Genomic DNA, 25,439 nt, shown 5'->3' with positions numbered 1-25,439 from the left:
GCCTGCTGCAGCGTCCATACATACTTCTGATGGACACGGTTTCAAGGTCACATTTCCTTGCTGTTGGTGGATCATGTGATCTTGACCTACAGGCTTCAAAAGTCAAGACGTAATCGACCACCTAAGATCTGACGAGATCAAACCTGATCGGCCAAGGCAGTGGCTGATGTACAGCAGTATCAGATATTGATCATGTTGTGGTCTATATTGTTACAAAACATCCCACTCCTGGTTCCCTGCTGTGCCATGCGATATTAATGAGAACAGCCATGGAACCACCTTTGCAACTTTGGTGGGATGGTTCCAGATAGCACAAACTTATCCCACACAGATATGCTTCGCAGCTGTCTATTCTACAAACTCAAACAGGTCACTTATATTGTAAGTTTTTCATTCATTTTTCCAAACTTCAATTCTATGCTATCGAGCATCACTGTCTTGGTCACATGTCATTTCTTTCAGTTATTTCCATTATTTGTTGGGAACAGCAAACCTTGAATACATGTAAATCTCGGCTTTTCATTAGTTGTACTTAACTGGGGTTATTTCAATTTGTGACACTCCAACAATTTAACACACTCCTCCTTTGAAGCAATTTATCTTTCATTCTTATTTATATTTTGACTAGTCAACAAAGTTTAAGTAACAACATCGGCAGTTGTTACAATAAGATGCAAACTCCCAAACTGCACAAATTGAATAAACTCAACTCTCAAAGATCCAGGTTATTTTGGACAATCCCATGAATCAATATGACATTTGAAGTTCACAACCTAAGTTGTGTCAGCCAGCATACACTGAGCACGCAATGGAAAAAGCATGGATTTTAGGCTAACTTGTCTCACCAGAGTGCGTGTTGTGCGAGAACACCACATTCCATTTCATCGACGATGATATTGGAGGAAATGTTGACGGGGACCCCCCCCGGTGCTTTTAGGGTTATCTCGGTACATGTAACCCTATGATCAGAATAGAAGGCTTGTAACTTCAAATGCTGATAGACTGAGATCATACCTGAAACAGGATCTGTGCTAACTGCTGGCCGAGGTTCAGCCTGGACCTTGAGGGTGCCCCTCCCAGTACGCCTTCTGTCACTCGCAGCAGCACCATTAAGAGCTGCTCCCACGTCCTGGTTTCCATGGTGACGTTCATGACGACGTGCCTGTACAGCTTCAGCACACGCTTGCATATTTCGACCTGCGCAGAGTAAAATGTGAAGTCTTTACGTTCGGGCCAGGTGAGTTTCAGTAAAACTTCTCTGGAATCCACAGGAGCCTTCTAATGGCGATGGTTAATAAGACCTTGGATCTGATGATACTGGAGAGAACCATGACAAAGATTTCTGACTTTGAGTAATAATCTCAACTAAGCTTTGAGAATGATTATCATAGAACACCTCAATATTCATATTTGAATCAGGACCAAAATTCTGTCACAACCCTCACCCTAATCCTTCAAAATCTATCGCAGAGTTTTGGAGGATTTTCCAGTTGCATTTCACATGCTTAGCAAATTTTGGCACACTTCCGACATCACAAAACCTTTCACTGGTAACATACCCCTCACGGCATTTTGACTGGTAACCAGTTTTTGCTATGATCACATAAAAATAACTATCTGTCTCTCATCAGCGCCAACATCCAAAAACTGGCCCAACATCTATTTTTCTTTTTTATTTGTCATAAACTTTATTTGAAATGAAATATCCAGCAAATGCAATTGCAAAGTTTGAAGTGTTGACTCTTTCAGTAGTACTATGCAGTAGGACATCTACAGCAGCAGGATGTAAGCAGTGTAAAGTAGGATTTCACATTAGCGCCATCTGCACATGGCCGCATCGAAACCAAGGCTCTCAGTGTTGAACTTCATCACATGCGCGCCCGCGGAGTCGACACAGTACATGCAGTATCCGGTTCGTGAGACGCCACTTCAGTTTAAACCACACCCACTGCGCATGCAGATACACGAGCATTGCAGGTACATCAGTTTGCGAAAAATTGTCGTTAATTTTTTTTTTTTTTAACGTGTCGAGTCATCCTGAAAGACTCTTCCACAAACATTTGCAGCTTCAAAGTCTGAATTTAACATATCTTTACATATTTTGTGTCTTGATTCCTTACTTTCAATCGTCTGATCCTATTAAGAATTGAAGCTGACACGTACAGCCTTGTTTTCAAGGCGGAAGTGTGCAGATCAACGCTAAAAGCGTCATATTGGGACCCCTCTATTAGCATGGCCAAGAGGTTAGTCTCCAAATTTTTTCCCGTTCGTCCGATTTGAAATATTCCAGGCCAGGATTTGTTGGCAGTAATGGAGGATTATACACCCTCATGGAATTCAGCCCTTGATTTCACTGACCTGATCCTTGATAGCCTGCGGTGGGCTGTTAGGGACGGGCTCCAGCAGGAACACGTTGGCTGAGTTGGTGATGAAGACCTGGATGGTGGCCTGCAGGCCCGCCTCCACATTGCAGTTCTTCAGGCCTTCCTTGATGGCTTCATTGATGGCGCCTAAGTAGGAGCTGCTACCGGGGCTCCTCAGGGAGGTGGGAGACGGGAGCACTGGCTGGGCTTTGTCAGGCTGGCGAGAGGGGGAAAATGAGGAAATTGAAATGCAGAGAGTTAGGAAGAGTTATATCCATGACTGAAAGTCAGTCAGAGTCAGTGCACAAATGTATAAACAAAGTTTGAGGCTGGGGGGTCAGTATCCCCTTCCTTAGCCAGTCACCAGAATCGGTCAAACTCAGTGTCAAGTCCTCTTGGCAAAACATGGCTGCCTAAGTATCTCCATCTTTCTGAATGGTCCGAGTAGTTAGTGTAACACATGTACACTATGTTACGAGCAGCTATCGCATAAGACAATCATTTGTACATTTGATCTTCACCTGTGTGTGACATCACCACATGTGCATCTGATACAGAATGAAAACACTTGGCTGGAATAGGGTTCTTAATCCCGAATAGGTATGAATTCAACTTCATTAAAAGGAGCATGACTCAAGATTTTATTAGGTAATGCCATGAACTTCAGGATACCAGTGACCTAGTCTTCTTTTTCCCCAAGTTTGAGAATTCTTCATTCGATTAAAAAAAAAATTGACTGTCTTCAAACATGCCTAAGTTATTCAAAGTTTGTTTAGAATAATTATTGAAACTAAAGTTCATAACACTGCGAAACTCACACCTCAAATTTCTGACTAAGACCTCCAGTCTTCACCTTCTTTTATAAATCATCAGCATGATGGATGAATTTCCATGTTAATTTATTTAGATTAATCTATTCCCTTTCAGAGGCTTATGACAAGAACATCATTAAAGATATCAAGATGAAATTTTTGTTTCCTTGATTTGGTATGCCAAGGTACATGTATCTTCAAGAACTGTTTCAGGCAAATCTGACTGGTTTTCTACAAGTGACAAAAGATGAGACACAAATCTTATTTCACCTTCAAAAGTGACATCCAACACCGGAAAAATATACACTGAAAAAAATATTTTTTTTCACATGCTTGAAACCTTGTATCAAACATTTTTTTCAAAGACTAGTGACATGCGACTGACTTCTGCCAAGGGACTTAATTCTGACAAGTGACTCACTTCTGACAAGTGACTCACTTCTGACAAGTGACTCACTTCTGACAAGTGACTCACTTCTGACAAGTGACTCATTTCTTTCAAGTGAGTCACATCCAACAGAAAATCAGGTAACACGTGTTTAGGGGTCTAAAAATATGGGCAAGATTTGGTTTTCACACCACTTTTAAGCTTTCCACTTTTAACAGGAAAACAATATAACAGCCTCTAAATATGTTATCAAACGAAACGTGCCAATTGGAGTGCCAAAAAGTGGCGAAGCACCCAAACTTTCAGATGCTATCAATGGAACACTGTTAAAGAGGTCAAGCCGAAACCCCATTTTCACTCATTTGGTATGCCAAGGTATATTTAGGAATTTTTTTCAGGCAAATCTGAAAGGGGTCACTCACATGGAAGGGTGTGTGAATTGGCACAGAATGACCTTAAATCTCTGGACTGATCATTTAGCTCTGTAAGAGCAATTTCTATATAAGCTTATGGTGGTTGTTTGACAATCTGTTTTAGTCGAGCCCTTCCTTTACAATAAACTGTATATAAAATGTACACGCACAGCTAGAATTTAAGATTCCGCATTCTGAGAACGCATACGTGCACAGTCAGTATATCTGCAGTCTGTGACCTTTGAATATTTTACCCCCCAAAGTGGGAATCACTTCAATGTAAATTTTGCTGACTCTGCCAATCCTTCCTGAGACTTTCCTACTGATGCCTTGGGCACATTTTGACACCAATTCCGATGAAAACTCAGACCTCCAGATAGCCTAGAAGGTAACCTTTCCTGACGCAGTTATGGCATATTCTCCCATTCACTTCTGCACACCAAAACCCTCCTCGGGCACAAACAACTGCGTACATGACTCGTGACAGTAACACCACCACTTTTGGACCGATTCCAGGAGAGGAGGAGTTGATTCCCATAACACCTGAATACTCGTAGTGGCCCCCGTCAATGGTGGAAGAATCTGTACAGTTCTGGCTAATAAGTACGATGCTTTTCACTGCTCATGGTGGCCATTTAATAGTGTCCAGTGGTGGCTTGAATGGATTTGTCAACACAAAGAGTCAGTGTCTTTACATGCAAATCAAATTCTAAAACATCTGTCATTGGACAGGTTAGATTTGACACTGGGCAACCCCCTCTCCCAGATGAGAGCGGTTTGAATAAACCTTGACTCTTACGACATTCATGCAAGTTAAACATGATGACAAATGTTTCACAAGCAACCAAAACTGAATGCAATGACATCTGGCATTACTGCGTAACATTACGTGATGTTTAATTTTCGATTCAATTTAACATTGTAGAATCCGGCTTCTTAGTGAGAAGTGACAAAAAACCCAAATATTAATGTGTTGGGCTAAAGAAGTGAAAATACCATTAATATGTAACTGACTGATTTTGAACACTTTGAACATTAGCAAGGCAAAATTTCATACTGAATGACTGAGACGCTTCTAGATGCTGGTTAGTCCAACTGATTCTACTTGCCATAAATTAACTGCAGCTGGAAAAACGTAATGAAATGAAAGGATTAATTTGGTTTGATGCATGGATTAGAGCATTAAAGATGTAAAAATGAAAAATAACGCTGCATTTGATCTGTCTATGTTAGATGTAATGCAAGTATACTAAATTTTTTCTCTGCAATGTTTCTGACCTGCGACATCATTTTTTACGACAGACATGCTGAAAGGTGAACAGGGCCTGAGAGAGAGCACGGCATCCTATTTGTACGTGTTACTGATGGTACATGTTACATATTTAAAGCATGCTGGATGAGCATACATGTACAGTAAATTCAAACCCAAACTCAAGCAGGGTGGCAAAATGTTTTGCAATGCACAGCAGGATTTTTAGTTCAGTAGCCCTCCTCAAACCAGGAGACATTCCTCCTCAAGAGACACTGATTTGACTAAACAGAGGTTGACATTAAGAAACCTGGAATAAAGAAAATGGAAATCCATGGCAACAGACACCGAAGACGTTACAGCAGTGTTTGGATTATGACGAGGCAGGGAACCAGGCCATAATGGCACTGTTGCTGGCAGCAGCGACCTACCTGAGGTGTGGCATCATCAAAGGTTCGAATTTGTTCGTAGGACGGACTGTCCACCTCATTCACGCCCTCGCTGGCGCCCGGTGATGTAGCGGGCGCCATGGCAACCGTTACCTTGGGAGCGGGCTCCTCCATGAATATGGGTCTGGTGGCAGTCAGCTGGGCCTAAATATGTTGGGGATGACATGGGTGAGATGGATGGCTGACAATGTTGGATTGAGACATGTTGGGATGGGCAGGGTTGGCGTTCACAGTGTGTAGCAAAGCTGTCACCTTTTTGCAAGCACTGTTGCTTTATATTAATGCTAGTTATTTCAAAAACTGGCTGCGATTTTTACACGGCAAGTGTGCAGTCTGTTAGAATTATGGACAGATGACAGGATGACTGGAACAAACGGCTGGAAGTTAACGGCATTACAGGAGCACTAAACTTAGAATTGCAAAAATTACTTTTTATTTGTAAAACATGGAGAACAAAAAACGAATCCCATGAGCTCGATATTTTTCAAGGACTGTTTTGGTGAAATATTTTTGTTTTTCCATGTTTGGTTTGCTATTCCGCAAACATTGTTCAGAGCGCAAATGTAGAATAAAGAAAACTGATGGAATTTAAAATAAAAAAAGGACAGAAATCGAAATCAACTTTTGTTTTTCCAATCCTACGTAGGATATTGCTGGCGTGATGGCAGAAGTTGCCAGTCCACGCTAGAAAAGAGTGTCCGAGTTCTTTTTTCTTACAAATTTTCCGTAAGTGTTGAAACACAAGGTGCAAATATTTTTTGTTACCAGCAAAAAAATTGTAAAAGATTGTAACCACCAACTGAAGAAAGAACTGTCATTATAAAAGAAAAGAAAGAAATTGACTCCTCAATGCATTTGTGCCTGACAGAAATGGACCGTGCAGCCTTTAATGGCCATGACAGGAAGTGATTCCCCTGTTGTGTGGCACCGTCTTACCTGGATCCAGTCATTGTATATCCTTAGAGCTTTCCTGACGGCCCCCGCCTCAGACATAGGCAGGAGGAATCCCTAGCAAGGAAGGAAAAAAAAATTGACGGGGCAGTATTTTAGGAAATGTGAGGTCTACCCACGCTTTGTGCATAAAATTGCACGGGGTTTTTATTTCTTGTTGCCATGAGGACTGTTTGATGCATCCTTGATTTTCTGTGACCTATCCTTGAAACCTTGTTCGGGGGTTTGGGATGGGGCATCATTTACAATTCAGCAGGAAAGGATTTCACTACTGCTAGGAATGAATCTCAATTATGAGCAAACGCTGAGGGAAAAAAAGGAACTGCTGGAAATTCAGAAGAGGAACTCTGTAACCAAGGAAAATAACAACTAAATACAACGTTTTTTCACAGGCCTTTCAAAGGACCATCAAAAATCTTGAGTACATCAAACAACATAACATATATATTTCTGAGTACAATTTGCTACCAAAAGTCACACGTTTTCAGTACAGCTTTCCACTTCCCCGCTCAGCAAGCGTGCTATTGTGTACAAACTGTACAAGGAAATTCCCAGCACAGGTTAATGTATCTTCTAGGATTGCTATGGCATCATCCAGGAATGAGATCGGGGGATTAAGATGAACCTGCACACCACACATCATCCAGATGAGGGGTTGTGACGATGGCATCTAGAAAATGCTGTGGTTCTTTCGGGTACCTTGTATAGCCAACAGGGGTCCTTGCCCAAATGGCAATGATAAAACTAGTCTTGTATTTAACTTCTGCAAATCCAGAAAGAATAAACAATCACATTTCTGGCTCACCTGCCTCAACACCTCGTGGACAAAGTTGATGTTCCCCCGCGAGGAGTAGAAGACCTTCTGCACAATCTGCCGGGAGATCTCCAGCAGTTCCTCCTCCTCGGGGGACAGTGGGGCAGCCGGCACCAGACCTGCCGCGCTCCCGCTAGCTCCCATGAGAGCGTTCTGGTCCTTGCTGTTCAGGGTGGCACTGGGGCTGACTGTCTCACCATCCTTGATGAGCGAGGCATCCAGCTTGCGCTCTAGCGAGTCCTTCTGGCTCTCCTGTCTCTCCTCCTGCAAGGCACTGATTAACGAATTGATGGAGAGAGAAAACAAGTTTAACCTCTTCACATAGGAGGAGGTGTAAACCAAAGATCATATGGCGCCGAAGGCACAAGATGGATAACTCTGCCCAAAAGATGTAATTACCATGGGCGCCATTTGAGCAAGCGATACACCTGTGCAGTTTACGGTAATGCTTAGGCGTAGGCTCACCAGGTGCACATGCATGCCGCAGCGCCTTTGCATTAATGTGCATTGCGCAGGCGTATCACTTGCTCAAATGGCTCCCATGCGACTACAACGTTTTACGTGTATTCCCTGTGAAGTTCGCCGCTTTGTGGCGCTATATGATCTTTGGTGTAAACACAATCTGACCATGCACACAGGGAAAGCTGACAGGTTGAACCACCAAGCACACATTAAATTACTTGAGTGTTAACTTTACATACCACATCTCGACATTCCTTTGCTTTCATGAAGTTAAGAAAACTTGAAAGATTTTTCTCGCACCATGAACACTGTATTAAAGCTAGATGTTTATTAGTGATTTCCTTGACTGTTTTTCAGCAGTTTGCTTCCCTTTGGTGACCCTAACACTAAAATGCCTCTAAACCTATTTTTCAGGGAGGGGGAAATCATGAGTTGACCTCACTTAGTCCACACAAGGTTCACGCAACCAATATCTTGTGCACTCTTTTTGTTCTTTAGTCTACACAAGGACGGCAGAGTTGGCACTAAGTGAAAAATTGGCATGTTCCCAAATGGGAACGGGGAACAATGGTCAAAGCCTTTGCATACTTTACTCAGGAATGGCCCACTCCCATTAAGGAACAAAGTAAGTCTCCAAGGGAGCTGAAAACGTTCCTGAAAGGAGCAGTCCACAGGGAAAAGGAACATTCCAGCTTTTGACATTCACGAGGTCAACAAGAATGTACAGTTCAGATGCCATACCTGATGGTGCTATTTTCCGCCTTTTTGACAGTGATGAAGGACACCACCCACTGGACCACACTGACTCTACAAAGCAGCATGGGATCATAGCTGCCAAAGGTACTACTGAGAAGAGAACTGGAGGTGAATCGGGTGCCGGGTATCTCTGCAAGTGGACAAAACAGTGACAAAAAAATAACCGTGGAAACAACACACTATGACTGGCCTTTTACCATCTGAGCAGAGACATTTATAATAACAACTAGATTTTTTGGTACGTGTTTGGTGTCTTCGAGTATCAGTGTTACAGTCGAACCCATCAGAAGTCATTCACAAACCTTGTCATGAGAAGCGGGTCAATTCATGAGCCCTGTCACGGGAAACGGCCAAAGAACAGTTACAGTTTGCATTTGCTACTGTTCATCTGAATGGCTTGATGAACTCAACCACACTACTCAAATTTTGAAATTCCATTTATGGATTCCTAGGAATGACGTCAAAGTGCAGCAGTTTTAATATCTGCTCTTTTTACCTTGTTGCATCACATAAACACCTCTACGACTTTTTTTCTGGCATTGTTCAGTTGTTATCAACGTTCAAGATTATCAGAGTGGTGTGGTCAATGCAATGAACAATAAGTTGGGAGGATCTTCTTTACCGAGATTAGGCTCGTAGAGGCTGGTGTCGAAGGAAAAACCGGGGAAGATATGGGGCAGGTAATACTGGCGGAAGTTGTCCAGGAGAAAGATGAAACTCTCCTCGTGCCTCCGCTGGTTCTTCCAGTGCATCTTCAGGAGCTGAGAGCAAAGATGGGCAAGAGGGACGAGGAACACACAGAGGCAACGTGAGAGGGAGCGTCTAGGTTGCTGTTACAGTCCTCATAGTTGAAGCCTGAGATTCCCACAATATTTTTCGTTTGCTTGTTTGGGTTTTTTGTGGAGGAGGGGAGGGAGGACCCTGCTTTCATCAAGCAATGGATCCATCTTTAATATTAAAGGAACAACAAACAAGAATTCAAGGAGCAGTAGCAATTTTAAGGTCGTAACAGGTGCAATGATTAAAGGATAACCAATTTCAAAAGGATTCTGCTAGAGTATCAACGCATGCACTGGGCATTGAATGCATCAAGCCCACACCCACTGAAGTTGAGTACAGCTTCCAACGGTCAGTTGGTCAGTTCAGTTGTAGGGTAAAATTGGATGAAAATGAAATATCCACAAAACTAATCACCAGAGGCTTTCCGAGCCCCACAGCAGCATAGAGACTATGGTATATGTTTTATGTTTGCTTAAAGGGTCTTGCTGAAGTGCACTTGCTAAAGGCCAAAACAAGTCTGGTCAGAGCCAATTTGGCTCATCAGGCCGGCGTTTATCTCCGGTTTCCTTGGCATGAAACGACTGAGAATATTTTCTATTCCCCCTTGGATGGGATGCCAGTCCATCGCAGGTTGCTTCCCCAGCTAATGCTGGTACCCATTTATACTCCTGGGTGGAGAGAGGCAAGCAGGGGTGAAGAGGCTTGCCAAGGGCCACGACATACTGCCAGCAGCTGGATTTGAACCTCCAACCTTATGATTGGAAGCCACAAACCCTAACCACTTGGCCACATGCTCCCACTTGCTAAAGGCAGTTTGCTTTAATTCAGGCAGACTGCAGTCCCCACTTTCAGAAACCCACAGATGCAGGTGTGCTCAGGTGTGTTTTTTGTGTCTAACCTGTGAGACGCTGAAGTGCAGCACTGCCTCCAGCATGAGCCTGGTCAGATTGTCTGGCACCTTGTCTCCCGGCTGGCAAGGAATGATGGGCAAGATCTCCACATCCTGAACTTGATCTGAAGCAAGCAGAGACCCGTGACAAATCAGGTTGCTTGTCAATGACCAGCAATAGCACATCTCTTGGCAACTCTTCATCGAAAATAACTACAACACAGTTACATGCTGTTCATTATAATGGATATTACCTTAACTTAACATCTGCCAGACAGACATGTCTGCACACTACTTACACGTAGTTCTGTTAGATTTTTTAACTCATAAGGATCTACAAAACACATTAATCATGGCGCAGGTTTAAATTAATTTGTTCACAGTATTTTCAAAGAAACCACAACCAACGTTGTGATTACTGAGAGGTTCAACCTGGCTTTCTAAAAGAAAGTTCAAATTTCTGTAACAAATATTCTTTTCTTTAATATAGGCAAAAAGTAGTACTTTCAGAAATGCAGCATGTATCTGCTGTGAGCACTTACAGTCTGAATTAACCACTGGCCGTATAATATGGGTCATGATGGATTCTAGGGGTGTGCCGTAAATGGCGGGAGGTGTAGGGAAACCATGAATAAGGGTCGCGTAGATCAGGTAGGCCTCCTCCGTTGAGTTCTCCTGCAGAGCCATAAACCACAGGAGAAAGAGCCGCAAGCCATCCATGCGGATCTGAAGAGGTGAAGACAAACATGGAGGGCAAACAAATAATACTATGCCATGGAGGATCGGTGGGAGCACTAAATCAACCTGTGTTGTGAGTGGGTGGGGTTTCTGAAAAGAACTGAGTGAAGTCAACGTTTTGAACCATACCATGCTCTGTCAATCTGTCTGAAATGTAGAGTGCAAAAGTTCCTTGGGGGACTTCACTCATTCACAGCTGCCATACTGAACTTTACCTTGTTGAGACATTCAATGCATACATGTACATGTACCTTGCCTAACAGCAATCATGAAAAAGACACTGCATTGGCTCTACGTGCCACTTTGACGACGTTCTTGTTTTTTCTTCAAAGGAACCAAGCAGCAAGTTTTCTCTCACAGCCAAACAGATACTTGTGATTCACGATGAGCTGCACGGCAAAATTGCCCATCTCTTATTTATTTTATTTAGTGTATCTATAGGATGGTGCATGACACCTAAAGTGACTGTTGTGGTTATGATTGATATAAAAAAAATGATAAAATGATTGTTAGCCAACTTAGCCAATAAAATGTGGCACAAGTGGCGTTAAAAGTTTTAGGCTTTTAAAACACCAACAGGCTAAGACAGAACTACACCAACAATTTAAAAACAAATACATGTATACGCAAAAACCTGCTTGAGCCCACGTGTTGGCCCGAGTGCCTGACATTTCATCCGAGTCGGATGGTGGCACTTTACCACCGACCGGTACATGTACACGCCGAGTACAGGGGAGACTGAGCTGCTACAGAACTGCGACATGCACATGAACCACTACTAGGAAGTGCGCAGGACCTTAGCAGGAAGTGACATGCCACTATGATGGCTAGTGTTTACGCCCTTCATTTACAAGACAGCTTCAAGACTTTCACACCCTCAGCCACTTGCCACCTCGTTCTCTTCTAAATATTTATTCCAAGGCACACATTCCCTGAAATCTTCTCATGCACCCACAAGATAAACATCTCTAATGACACATAATATAATGTACACGTATACATGCACTCTAGGTTCAATGGAATCCATCTCTTCCCTGACACCTTTGTAACTGTACTTCTGGGTGAGGTATTTATGTCTTAATTAACAACAAAATGTAGGGGCTAGACACAGGGTTGACTTTGCAAGGTTTATACTAATTGAGGATACATGGAGCATAGTCCGGACACGAGTAGACCTACATACGTGTACATATTTACAAGGCATTGAACCACTGCCAACAACCTAATTTTTTAGCTAAGTATGCATACAATGTACAACATGCACATGTTGGTCTACTGCAGAGTGTTAGATTTACACCAGTACGGGATGGTCCCTAAAAACACCATCCTTGGTAGCATGGTGTTTCAGTGTGCACAATGTGGATGCCCTTTACATACATACTGTACATGCCAACAGGCAGATCAAAAAAATTGTAGACAAAGTCGAATTCCTGGATTGAGTGCGTTTCGTGGTTTTATTGACAAAAGTGTTGGCATGTGGCCTGGCTTCAAGGATTTGCATACATGTATGCGTTTGTAGGGTTTGCCTGCCTACGTGGATCGCTGTAAGGTGCCGGCAACAACCTGTGTGCACCAAAACACTGTACCGCCAAGGATGCCTCACGACCAAGACTAGTAACAGTGATGCAAAATGGATAGAAACCCACTGAGGTCCATCCAAAAGGATCCATGATAACACGAGAAACCAGTCGCTTGACTCTTGTCCATCATTATAGTGTACCATAGCACCATCAATGTACCATACTGGTACATGTGTGCATGTACAGTCCAATGAGTCCATGACACTGAAGTACATGTACATGTATTCGTGTTGGAATGTAAGTGAATACATGTAAAGCATACACAAAATGCATGTAAGTGCACCCATTTACATGTAATTGGAATTAGATCTGAAGTTTCTCAGCCACTGACATCACAGGCCAATTCTCTGGGAATAACAATGTCACCTCCTGTTTGGATGATTGGTTCCCCATGCACACAGATGGCCTGGGAGGGGACAGGGTCAGGTACATACACGTACATGTATTGCACCATGCCCCTTCTACAGTGCACCTGGACTGTGCGCTATCCGTCTCTGGCTCTAGACATCTCCCAATAAACTTATACGCACTCCTGGTGGAATGCTCAACAGTCCTGTGGAAGGTCACATTTGCATAAATGTGCAAAGATGTTCCCTGGATAGGTCCACTTTTTTTGGTGGCTATTTTTGTCTTCCACCAAAATAGGCCATTATACCGCCATACCCTGTGCAGTACATGTACAGTGTATATCACGTACACAACAGGTACCCGGTCCTGACATGCATTTTGATGATTCATACACGCGATAAGGTCATTTTGCAACTGAGCATGGCATGAGATTCTAGTTGATGAAAACTGAAACCAAAACAACTGAGCCAACAAACAGGTTCAACAGTACACAAAGGAAGGATTATGTAGCTATTCAAGCCACTATGACAATGACTCGGGTGCCACAAATGAAAACCGAAACACAAGATCAAGACAAGGGCAACGTACACAGCATTTGTACCCTATTTTTGTCTGAGCTGATGAACCTGAATTTACAACTGTTCCTGCTTGGATGAGTCGGTCAATTTTTTTTCTATTTGCTCTCGATTTTGAATCCATCTTCTTCTTGAAAGTGAACGATGTAACATACATTACATACATGTGCATAAACATTTTCTAAGTCAAGCCACAAAAAGAAAGAATTTTTGGAGAAATTGGCAGCCCTTTGTACATGAAATGCATAGATGTACCACAACGCCCAATTACACAGCATCTTGTGCATTCTAAGTAGCACAGGTAGCTTGGCACTGCTATTTGGCTGCAAGAACTGCATGCTTTGTACATGCAAGTAAGAGCTTGCAACTTCTGAGTTATTGGATCAGGTGGTGCTGACATGTGGGGGTGGAATTTTCAACTGGGAATTAACCTCGAGTTGAATATGAGTCAGTAGCGGTGGGAACACAAATTACGAGGGAGTGCTCCAAAATGACAAGTTTCTGGGGTTCATTTCTGGTTGGTCTGTTTCAACAATTTGTACATAAGTTATAACATGGAACACGTACACCAGTCCTTAGGCCGTGTAATGCATGGGCCAGTGGTTATCACAGAGAAGGGGGAGGCTGATTTCATTATGGGGACACTGCTGCCATGTTTCTTATTAACTGAATGTGGCCATACAATCCAAATGGCAGGATGACCTTCCACAGCCAGGGAAGGACGGGCTCTTTTAGAGATGAAAAAAATGTGACAATTGTTTTGGCAAAAAAAAAATCCCCATTTTGAGAGTTTTCTTAAGCTTACCTTTAGACAATTGCCAACATGGAGTAATGTCTTCAAGATCCGCCCTGCATGTTGAAAATACACACGGAGGAAAAATAATTAGCCAAAGGTGCCTTACAAGGGTGCCGTATGGAGGCCTAGATGTATACAATCTGTACAAAGAATTCTTTTTGGCTGTTACCGAATTCAAGACTTGAATACTGTAAACTGGCATTATAAAGGAATATATACTCTGTTTAATTCTAAAGTGAAATCACAAGTACATGTACTTTCTAAGACATCCAGTGACAAACTTTTCCGTGGACGAAAAGTTACCTGACCCTCCCCCCCAAAGTTACAATCACACATCCCTTAACCAATTTTTCAGAGAGTTATTTTCCCTAATTTCCGAAGATCAATGTACATACGTGCAGTGCAAGGAACATATCCAAAAAATCAAGGCACATACAGTACATGTACAAGCCACACGTGCACAACTTAATTCCAATCCACATGATGATCAATTTCTGAAACAAATTGACTTCCTGGTATTCCCATTCTCTGGAACACTGACAACATGTACATACATGTATCATACATGTACACTTACATGTGTCTACACTGAACTATCCCTGTTAGCATGCATGCTTATGAACTGAGCACATGTGCTTAAGTCTTCTAAAATGGCACACTAAACATGTACATGTACTTCTCTTCCTCTTAAAGGCAGGGGCGGATCCAAGAATTTGGGGGGGGAGGGACGAGTGTCAGGCTGGAGATTTTTTTGTAATGTCTCTTTTTTGTGGACAAATGGAAACAATGATGAAACATTACACATGACATTGACTGTTTACAATGGTATTGGTGTGCTTACTTTAGTGACCTTTTAAAATTATTGTCCCATTTTTTAACCTTGTTTTTGTCTCAGAGTGGGGGAGGGGACTTCAAACCTCCCCGCCCCCTACATCTGACTCTCCTGGTCCTAGGATGTGCTGCTGTATAAATTTGATGTACATGCACAAATTTCAAAAGAATCTGTGTATTAACCATAGCCTTTGAAAAGGACAAAAACGTTGCTTTAATTTTTTTTCAGGGATAATATTACAAAAACTGTCAAAAATGATGGAAGTCTTACTTTTGAGACCATCAGCCATAAACCCCTTCACAGAATAAACCATTTATGAGTAGACAAAGAAATGTGTAACTACTTTAGAGTTACAGTTGAGACCGAGACCCCTTATGAAGACCATCACAAGGCCTCTGTCTGAATTCAAGTCCCAAGCATGCCAAGTTACCCTACATGTATCCAAACTGCAACAAAAGCTCTCCTTTGTCATCGTTTGTCCTTTTACATGTACAGGTACTTGAGACTGGTCTTGTGTCTAGTCTTGTGACAATCTGACTTCAACACTTATGTTACAATGGTATGGTACAACGTGCTTGTACACACACCACACATAATGTACATGAACCTCAAATTTCTCTCGTTCCCAGTGTGAATAGTATTTGATTCCTCCTCAATAATTTAGAAAATGTATGTACAAGCACTGATGGTGTGCACAAAAAGGCCTACTGTAACCCCGCCCACTGTTTATTAAAATTATGTAAACATGCACGTACATGTACCAAGAGTACTTCAAACCTCTTAAATCATATACTGAATGGCACTATAAATGATGGAATTTGCTCACTCCATTCAGACTTTGATATTTCATACCATGGCCCGGCCAAGTCATGATAGGCTTCTTTCAAAGCCTCCACACTGAATGCACACTGCACATGTACAGTAGTTGCAGAAGTGTTAAATGCCCAGAGACAGTATGTTTCACATGCACATCTAGACTGTGGCCTTGGAGAAATCCATTGATTTTGCCACAAATGCAAGTGTATGCGTACATTGTGAGGTGACATTAATGTACATGTAATGCAAAACCATAAAATGTACTCGTACATGTTAAGATCTGCTCTAACGACTCTTTCTTTATAGTTTGAGACGACGATACCCAATGCTGGATATTCGTACAAGGTATCTCAGGAAATTATGTCATGATGTACAGTAACAGGTGCTGTCCATCCTTTAAAACATGTACATGTATGTGTAACAGTAGTACATGTACGTTCAGCAAAGTATACTACAATATGAACAGTTGCATGTACGATATAAATCAGGATGTGTCCATGTAGACTTTATGTACATATGTACGTATTCCTCAAAGCCAAAGGTACGTACATTGTTTACACTGTGCTTGCATACATACACACATATATCTACATGTACATGTACGGTATATGCACAAAGCACCGTGCCGATACATGTACAAATGCTGCAATGCAGTCCTCCAAAGTGGTGCTCATGTACATGTAGAATGGAGGAAGGAAACAATTAGTGACTGGCATTTTACTAAACCTCACTGTACAGCTACTGTACTGCAATGCTAGATCCCCGGCAATGCCATGACTATCACATGGCTTCCCTTACAAGCTGTGACGGCCTTTTCCCAATTTGCAGCGATAAAACTTGAATGTTTATGTGACAATTAGCACCTCACTGTCATTATTTTGGTAAATCTACACTAATGGACCAGAAACAAATATGTAATATGCAGTCTTGTTCCCCAAATCTCCTTGACAAACGATCAAGCTTAAAGCACCATAAATATATACAGACGTGTGCAAAGATCCATTTTCCTTATGAAATCAACAAGATACATGCACAATTTCTCTTTTATGTGAAACAAATTTGAAGGAGGCCAACAGCCCACAGTTATAAATGCATACTGCTCATACATTTTGTACAAGGCATACTGTAAATTGGGCATGGGCTCCACTAAACTGGACTCAATAACCTGATGGTATTGTACTTTCCTTTCCGGAAAAACGTAGAATCAATTTGACGTGTCTCTTCCCCTTTAAACCTAATTCCATACGGAGTGAGCAAAATCATGTTAAAATTGGACTTGAGTGTGGCAAACAAAAGGGGTCTGCGAAGAGCATAATTCAGTTTTAAAAATTACATTTGTTTTGGTAAGTATGATCTTAGCAATTTTAAACTAAAAAAACAACATTTTTAAGGGGAAAAAAAACGCTCACTTTTAAACACGTGCAAAGTACAGTGCCAGTTCATGTACCGGTATCTGTAAAGCCCCATCCCACACCACTCCCCAGTAGACAGAAAACCACAGTCAGCGTCAAACTTGTCATACCGTATTTGAATCAGGGCAGGGACTGTTTCAGGCGGCTACATATATGTGTGTGTGACCCCTCGGTCCTGTTCCTCAGATGTCTCACCGAGGTCAGAAGGCTACAATCAAATTACTCTAGGTTGTTTCTCGCTCCCAACTACACAGTCTCCGGTAGTCAAGATGACAGAGAAACCAACCACTGACAGAAACAAGACACCTGCATGTCATTTGGCAGGACGGAGATGACATATGCGTCTTACAGTTATCTCCCCCCCCCTATTTTTTTTTGGGGGGGGAGGGGTATGCTATGAATCATGGAACTATGACCGTAACAGCAATGACACTGCATGCTAACTTTATGATCAACAAGTGAATTGAACCGTAGAAGAAGGAACACAGTGGAGTTACATGTACAACTTGGGGTACTTCAACCCACTTGATTGTCACTGCTGCAGTCTTAAAGACCACCTGTTCAACAACCCATCCACATTAACAACAGATCGGCAGGGCTGTTGCACCCTAAAATAGCAGCCATATTGCATCATGGGTAATACCACACTTTATGCATATGCATGTGCAGTGACACGTGTGCTGCGGAGACTTCAAAATGTCTAGCCACATGGCAGATTGCACAATCAAACATGATTTTTGCGATAGTTTGATTGATTTTAGCAATTTGATTTGTACTCATGAATCTGGTGCTACATGTAGTTCTTATGCCTTAACCACTTAGCGCCAGGGTATGTATCAATTATCATTTTTTCCATTTTCAAAATTCTTCAAAAATTCATCATTTCATTTAACGGACGTTTATGGCCGCACAAAGTAATCTTTAGGCACTACTCTAAGTTGACAGGTGACCTTCATTGACACCCGAGTATTTCAGCCAGGCCTGCAGCCTTGTAAAAAGAGCCCAGATTGTGCAGTGTTATCTAACTTTCTTTTGTTCACGAACCTGCCACAGTGCGCTGCTGACCTCTTTTCAATAGGGGCCAGATTAGCGTGCAGCAGTAAGGTGTGGCTCATCGCTGTGGTGGTGGAGCGCTTTTGTCCCCGGTGGTAATCCGCTCACTCTAAATGCCCCAAACCCTGGTATACGGTTTCAAAACAAGGCTGGATTATCACCACTTTTGAGAATGAAAAATGTCGATAATGCCCAGCAGCCTGGTCTTTTGTTCGGAGTACGGTCTTTTGTTACAGGGCCCTGTTCCCTTTGTCCGAGTTCGGAGACCCCGGCCACGCATATAAAGCATACGTCTCCGATTCCGGAGTCCCCGGCAGGAAAAGGTTAAGGAATCAAAGTTTCTCAATTGTGGGGAAAAAAATTCAATCCAAAGCCACAATTTTTTTCCCCTTTGGGCAAGGTGGGTAGCAATGTGATAACCATCATTGGCAGAAGCCTGAAAAATCACATTTCATAATGGTCACATCATAGCTGATAAATATGACCAAAAACAGCATTTCTGCAAAACTCCATCCATTTTTCCCCCCAAAAAAAATTGCATGGGAAAAGTACTTTGCATTACCAATAACTGCACATGTGAACCAATTACGTAAGACTGCAGATACGTGTGACAACTGCGCATATGTTTGAGATCAGATAGTTAGGAAATCCTCAAGGAATGGTAGGAACGCAAGCAGCGAAGTGAATTGGAAACCTTTTGATATGCAACTACACAAGCTAATGCAAGTGAATTTAAATCACTTACCTATGCTTTGATACTGCCATCTTGCATGAATTAAGTCGGGTACATAAAGGAGAATTTTCTGTGGAAAAAACACATATACTGTATATGCAAGGCAGTAAGTTCCCAAAGTTGTGTTTCATCAGTCTAATAGCTACACGTACTTCCCAAAGAAATCTGCTGGAACGAAGCATAATTAACAAGGGTCATAACTAGTGCATGATTAATGAGGGTTGACCGTACTGCTTGCGTAGTCTAATTCATGTGCAAACAGTTATCAAATAAACATTCCAACTTGTGCGCAGTCCAAATCTAGAACAATCGGAGATAAATTAATTCAACACTTCCAAGAGAATTTTGAGTGAGTAAATACTTTCAAGATTTAAAGCTGTAATTGGAGTAATATAACAGTTGTTCTTACCTGCCGCATTTGAGCATGTAGTCTGTTGGACTTCAAATTTGTTTATATGAGTGGGAGAATAGCGCAGTGAGAAACTCTTCTTACCTAAACTACATGTACTTTATTTCCAAGGGAAACTTCATAGGGATTTGGAATTGGCAACCCATGATCAGCCCCCCCAAATCAACTCAACCTGCCACACCAACCTCAAATATTGCCACAATGCCATCAAGTTCTTCCCTCTGGGCTTTGTGCACTCGCTGCTTGAGGCTCGCCTCCACCGAGACGAAGTTCTCGTAGAATACATAGAAGATGTGAGAGTAGTACTGTTCAAAGAAGCTGCGCGCTTCCAGTTGTTCCAAGTTATCTGCAGGTGGAAAGGGACACATTCCATCAGAACGAACTTGGTCTTCTTCACAAGTCAGCCATATTAAATTGAAAGTGAAAACAACTTTTTATTTGGAATAAAAATCAAAGCAGAGAAATAAGCGTCACTTCACATTAGTATCATTTTTGATGATGGATAAATAAATATTTGATTACTCATACCTAAACCCAAAATAATCTGGCACCATCCCATTTGAGAGGTTACATTTAATAAAAGAGATTCAGGGAACATGATTAAAAGTGACTTCAATATGAATAAGGTCTATTATATTCTTCACATCATTTTTCATATTTCTCTTTAGTCACAGATCTCCATGCCAACATGTCCATTCAACACTCTTGTCAAAGAGCTAGAAACAGTCTTGATCGAACATTTTAAAAACCTTTTCAACGAAAGCAACAAATTCTGTCACTCCACAAACATGAACATGGTGGTTTGTTTAAATACATGTTGCTCATTATTTTAATGAATAGTATTGTTAAACCCCTGTACTGTTTTCTAAGATATAGATTTCATCTACACTATATACACTGTACTCAAATTCTCATGTGCATGTACCTGTACACAGACAAGAATTCTTAGTGTACCAGAGGGACTCACTGAAAGATGGCTTTAATGGCAAGAAAACAAGAAATGTGATTTCCATGCACAAAGGAACACACCAGCTCAATGGTATATTTGCAGTCATGGAGTTCAAAGTCAAACAGGTACAGTACATGTACAGGCTCTCGTAGGCGGCATGGCCAGCATCCGTATAATCATCCCAATTTTAATGAAGACTGTCTAAAATATTCTCGGCACCAAAGAACAATTGCTAAATGGAATCTTCTGCCTGATGATGTAAAAATGGCACCAGACCTAATTAGTTTTAAGATTGCTTTAGGGCAATTGATGTCACCAACTTAGTCATTAACACCTGCTTTCAAATTTAATTTTGCTGAGCACTGCCACTTGAATCCAACCCTAACTATAGCGGGATAGCACAGTAGGGTACTGTGTACAGAATAAAGCTGAGGAAGAAGGTGCAGAAACATATATATTTGCAAATGGAAATCCTACAAGTAATGAACATTGCCGTAATTCCCACGAAGAAACACGCGTATACGGTACTACATGTACTAGTAATTTCTACAAAAATATATCCATACAGTGTACATGTACCGGTATGTGCCCACCTTCAAAGTACTTTTGTCTTTTTCATTCTTTCAATGTACCATTTAAATTGCAAGGAAAGGACCCTATGATTACAAGAATGTTTGACTTGTTTTTCTTTAAGTCATTTACATGTAAAGGTGCATGTGCATGTATGGGTGGATGTACATTGCAAACGGTGCATACACTGCAAAATGACAGGACAGACATTGAAAATTGGCTTAACCAAGGGCAATTCACTTAAATTCTGAAACTCTACCAAGCATTGATCCTAAGATGTTCATTAATAATGTACATGTATGTTGGTTTACAAGGGGAAAAACAAGTACTAAAAACACGCACAAATATGAGTATGGTCAATATTCATGCGCATGAATCCAGGCCTTTCAAAAGAGCTTCATTATTTCTTCATTTGAATTAAATTTTCAAGAGATGTTTCTTCTGAAAGCATTTTCCTCAGCTTCATATCGCACATCCCAAAACAGAATTTATCTTCCATTTCAGAGCCAAAATGTACAATTTTTCAAATCTTGGGCTGAAAAATGTAGATTGCTGCTGACAATGATCAGTATGCATCATTTCAACCAAATGGTGAAATCAAATGTCGCACCCAAGTTTATTTTTGATCAAATCTGATTCACATGTAGTAACTGCACGGAATATGATAAAAAAATCAGAGAAATCAGTAAATGTATTAAAGCTATGCAAGTATACACATACATGTACATAAGAACAGAACAATAACAGTGGGTTTTTTTAATAGGAAAAGAGAAAATAGGAGAATGGCTTACAACAAAGTACGGTGTACATAATAAAAAATGTGTAGGGGAGAGCCAGTTGTGTTTTTGTTGGGATCTTCCGAGTTATAGAGAAGAGAGGTTTAGGTCAGTTCAATTTTGCTGAAGAGTTCTCCAACAGGGTGTCACTTGAACCTCTATTATTCAGCACCAAGAACAGTGTTCAAATGTTGTCCCGCACACTCAAGTTGTCAAAAATCAGAGATACTTGTGCAAGGAGTGGAACAAACCCACAAAATACCCTTGGAAACGGTGCACAGGGCTCCATGTAGAAGTGAGGCCATACTGGCTCCAAAGTTGTTGGCGACTGTACACATTTTGAATGATCATAGTCACATGGATTATGGGCACAAACATATTTTGTCCCCACAATTTGGTTCCCGAATATTCCCGCCAAAAGATCCTCCCATAAATGCGGCGCCAGCCAGGGCTCCTTCAGTGGTGAGGAGGGAGGCTAGGCCTTCCTTTTGAATGCGATTGGCAGCTTGCGCAGGGGACCCACCGGTTTTTATCTTTTTTAAAATGCACATACATACTTAAATTTAGCCACATACATGTACATGTACGTATACCCTGCACCATCTATGCCAGCACCAGTGCACTGATTTCACTCACATGATGCAGTGCGCTATGATGGAAACCGTTGCTAGGATCATTCCAAGGCCTAAACAAAAGAAGTTGGCCATTTTAGCTTCTGAATGAACCTCTTGCAAATCCCCAGTCTCACAATTTTTATATTGGTTTCCAAGCACACACTGAGGACAGATCTAAATGCATGTAATCATGTTAATAAAAATCTTGGTTGAGGTTGATCACTGTCTAGAGGTCAAGAGGAAATTGACTTGCATAATTAATTATCAACTTTGCACATACAGTACATGTACATTGTACGCGTACTGGTTAGAGACCTACACAACAATTATTGACTGCTGTGATGCCGGATATGATGTTTTATCACCTGAGGCACTGGCACACATGCTATCAGTATACATGTATACCACAGTACTGGTGTGTATCCCCGAAGGTGTTAAAACACGATATCCCGCATCACAGCAGTCAACAATGTTAAATTGTTACACCTCTGTTTCGCATTATTTGCAATATTTTTGTCATCTGGAGGTCTCAAAATTAATCAAAACAAAGAGTTTCTCTGGCCTTTGTTGCACAAAAAATTGTATGGCTTGTTGCATCATACATGTATGTGTTAAAGTCTGAAAAATCATTTTCAGAGAAGAGTCCACATGCGTCTTCCAAATCATCAGACACTGATTTATAAATACGAACAAAGAAATTGTAAACAAACTTAACCTGGTGAAAAAATATATTGTACATGATGCTTTAACAGCTGATCATATCCTATGCTAATTTGCTGCTCCCACCTGGGCTTACTATTAAAAATAAATACAGAAGCAGCATAGGTAGCAATGAACAGTCTGGTCAGTGATCACTGCGTTATTGTTTGGGCTAGACTATCTGACATAACTCAGGTGTGACATCCTACATATATGCAATTTTCACTCCGAAATGAGATTGCCGTAGAAGTGTGAAAGCATAGCATAGAAGACAGAGACCAAATGTAACAATTTATAATGACTGATTATCTTATTACAATGGAATTGATTGAATTCTTCTTTGCTGGTGTTAAGCGCAATCTGGAACTTTGCGCAAATTTACGGTACTCCATTCCGAGTTGATTTGCATTGGAATAAAATCCATTCATAGGATAATCAACTCAGAAGCGAGTACAATAAATTTGCACAAGGTTCAAGATTGTGCTTAACACCGGTAATGTTACAGCACAATGCAATGAACTAGAAGGCCACTGGGAGGTCTGACCTTCACTTCAACATGGAAAAAAGAGGCCTTTTGGGCCCAGCTCCTGGGCTATTGCTGCCAAACCACCACCTTCCAAAACGAAGAGATACATGTACCATTAAGTCACCGATTTCAATGTCAATTTGTACCAGTAGTTTATGCATTAGTGACCATGACTTCAGCAAAATGTCTCACCACACAGGCCCACAGCAAAGGCCTACATCTACATGTACATATAAAAACAAATTTATAACTCAGATCTGAAAATGAGGTCTAGCAGATTTTCTTTTTACACAGAAAAAGGGCAAATAGGCCTAGGCCTACTAACCATGCTGACCTGGCTCATGTCCTATGTACATGCACTTGGTAGGGGCCTACAAATTTCTGGATGCCATGAGCATTATATTATTAAGGCTTGAGTTATTCAAGCTAGGTTGACATGGGTATTGCTAAGTCATGATTGACATTAACCATGACTTATACAACAGTATTTTCTGCATATATTTTTTGTCAGGCATGTTAGCACTGACAATGGCAATGCTGACCTTGCTGACCATATACCACAGCTAAATGTAGCTCAACACAGTAGCTGTAAGCATGGAGGAATTATTCCTCCATGCTGTAAGCAGGTAAGTATAAGTGTAACTAGTGTAAGCCTAAACGTACGGGGCAAAATTATACATAGATGATAACTTTAGGTCCGATTCATTGAGCTAGAAAATGCCATAAATTCAAGGTGATATAATACACAACACAAGTGATTTTCACAGTGGCTGTATTTCACGAAACTAGTTCTACGCAATCGAACTGTCATTTTATCATCAGAGAACAGGATTCCTTTCCGCACTCTCAAGTCGGTCACTTACCGAGGACAACTCGGAGGTGTTTTAGCCGTGTGACTACATCCTTCTTCGGATCCAAAAGCTTCTGCGATGATTTCTTGACGTCTCCGTGGGCTTTTTTGCTGAACATGGCCGATCCACTCAAAAGGCAGCAAGTTCGGAGGCGTACAGTCGCGAGGCCCTTGGTAAACAACCCATTCCTGTCCGGCCGACTTCCATCAGAAAATGGCGACAACGCGCATGCGTACTTGCGTCGACCCGCACCAGGCATGGACGAGGCTAGTTTCAGCATCCGAGTGCCGTCTGGAATTCCAGAGAAAATAAAATGACAGCAAATGTTAACCTATTTCTCAATGAACTGAGGGAGTGCTTCTTTCTCCAAGTATGGTTTGATGTGAAGAAAAACATGGGCTGGGATGTTCCGCTACAAAATAGATCTCAATCCTGCAAACGCTGTTTAGAATACGAAGATTCATCATCAACTGCATTGGCACGTCAAAACCGCAAAAGTTTCAAAGTTGTTGCACTGAGTTGAGAACTAAAATCAAATTTTTCCCTTCGTTTCTTTACTCAAAGCTCATTAACAAAAACAGTTCCAATCCAAAAATATTTGAAGTGGGGTATACAGAGGGATTGGTGTGACCGCAGAGAAATGATCAAACACTCGTCGGTATACTTACCAAACTTGCAGTCCTACAATTCCTATTCAACGCGAAGCAACATGTCTGTGACATCATCGTGTGAAATTTGCGTAGGGTTGGATTGGGGTTGGGGTGGGTAGCAAGTTACCAAATTATCTTCCAATAGTCTCTATGTATGATGGGAAAACGTGAATTAAACACATGGCA

The 25,439-nt window shown here is 41.5% G+C and overlaps 1 protein-coding gene across 5 annotated transcripts in view; it reads right to left on the bottom strand.

Moving 5' to 3' along the window:
• The window catches only part of LOC110975143 (ral GTPase-activating protein subunit alpha-1-like), a 75,337-nt gene that overhangs the window by 48,484 nt on the left and 1,414 nt on the right, over window positions 1-25,439 (bottom strand). For 3 of the 5 annotated variants that reach the window (XM_022227312.2, XM_022227313.2, XM_087135200.1), the window contains exons 2-14: window positions 24,616-24,894; window positions 19,804-19,964; window positions 19,222-19,279; window positions 14,373-14,416; window positions 10,869-11,052; window positions 10,336-10,451; window positions 9,280-9,418; window positions 8,643-8,787; window positions 7,431-7,713; window positions 6,611-6,682; window positions 5,657-5,818; window positions 2,359-2,580; window positions 1,015-1,197 (exon numbers count right to left, since the gene is read on the bottom strand). In XM_022227312.2, the coding sequence (XP_022083004.2) occupies window positions 1,015-1,197; window positions 2,359-2,580; window positions 5,657-5,818; window positions 6,611-6,682; window positions 7,431-7,713; window positions 8,643-8,787; window positions 9,280-9,418; window positions 10,336-10,451; window positions 10,869-11,052; window positions 14,373-14,416; window positions 19,222-19,279; window positions 19,804-19,964; window positions 24,616-24,883 (2,037 nt within the window). In that variant the 5' untranslated portion in view covers window positions 24,884-24,894. Of the gene's footprint in view, window positions 1-1,014; window positions 1,198-2,358; window positions 2,581-5,656; window positions 5,819-6,610; window positions 6,683-7,430; window positions 7,714-8,642; window positions 8,788-9,279; window positions 9,419-10,335; window positions 10,452-10,868; window positions 11,053-14,372; window positions 14,417-19,221; window positions 19,280-19,803; window positions 19,965-24,615; window positions 24,895-25,439 lie in introns of those variants that run through there. The other 2 variants (XM_087135187.1, XM_087135192.1) reach the window with 2 other exon arrangements.

This window comes from Acanthaster planci, linkage group LG01 (genome assembly GCF_054643075.1).
Source record: "Acanthaster planci isolate LZ-2023a linkage group LG01, COTS_SCS, whole genome shotgun sequence".
In the NCBI taxonomy this organism is placed as follows: domain Eukaryota; kingdom Metazoa; phylum Echinodermata; class Asteroidea; order Valvatida; family Acanthasteridae; genus Acanthaster; species Acanthaster planci.
Note: the sequence above shows the minus strand (reverse complement) of the source record. Positions and strands in the feature narration are given on the sequence as shown.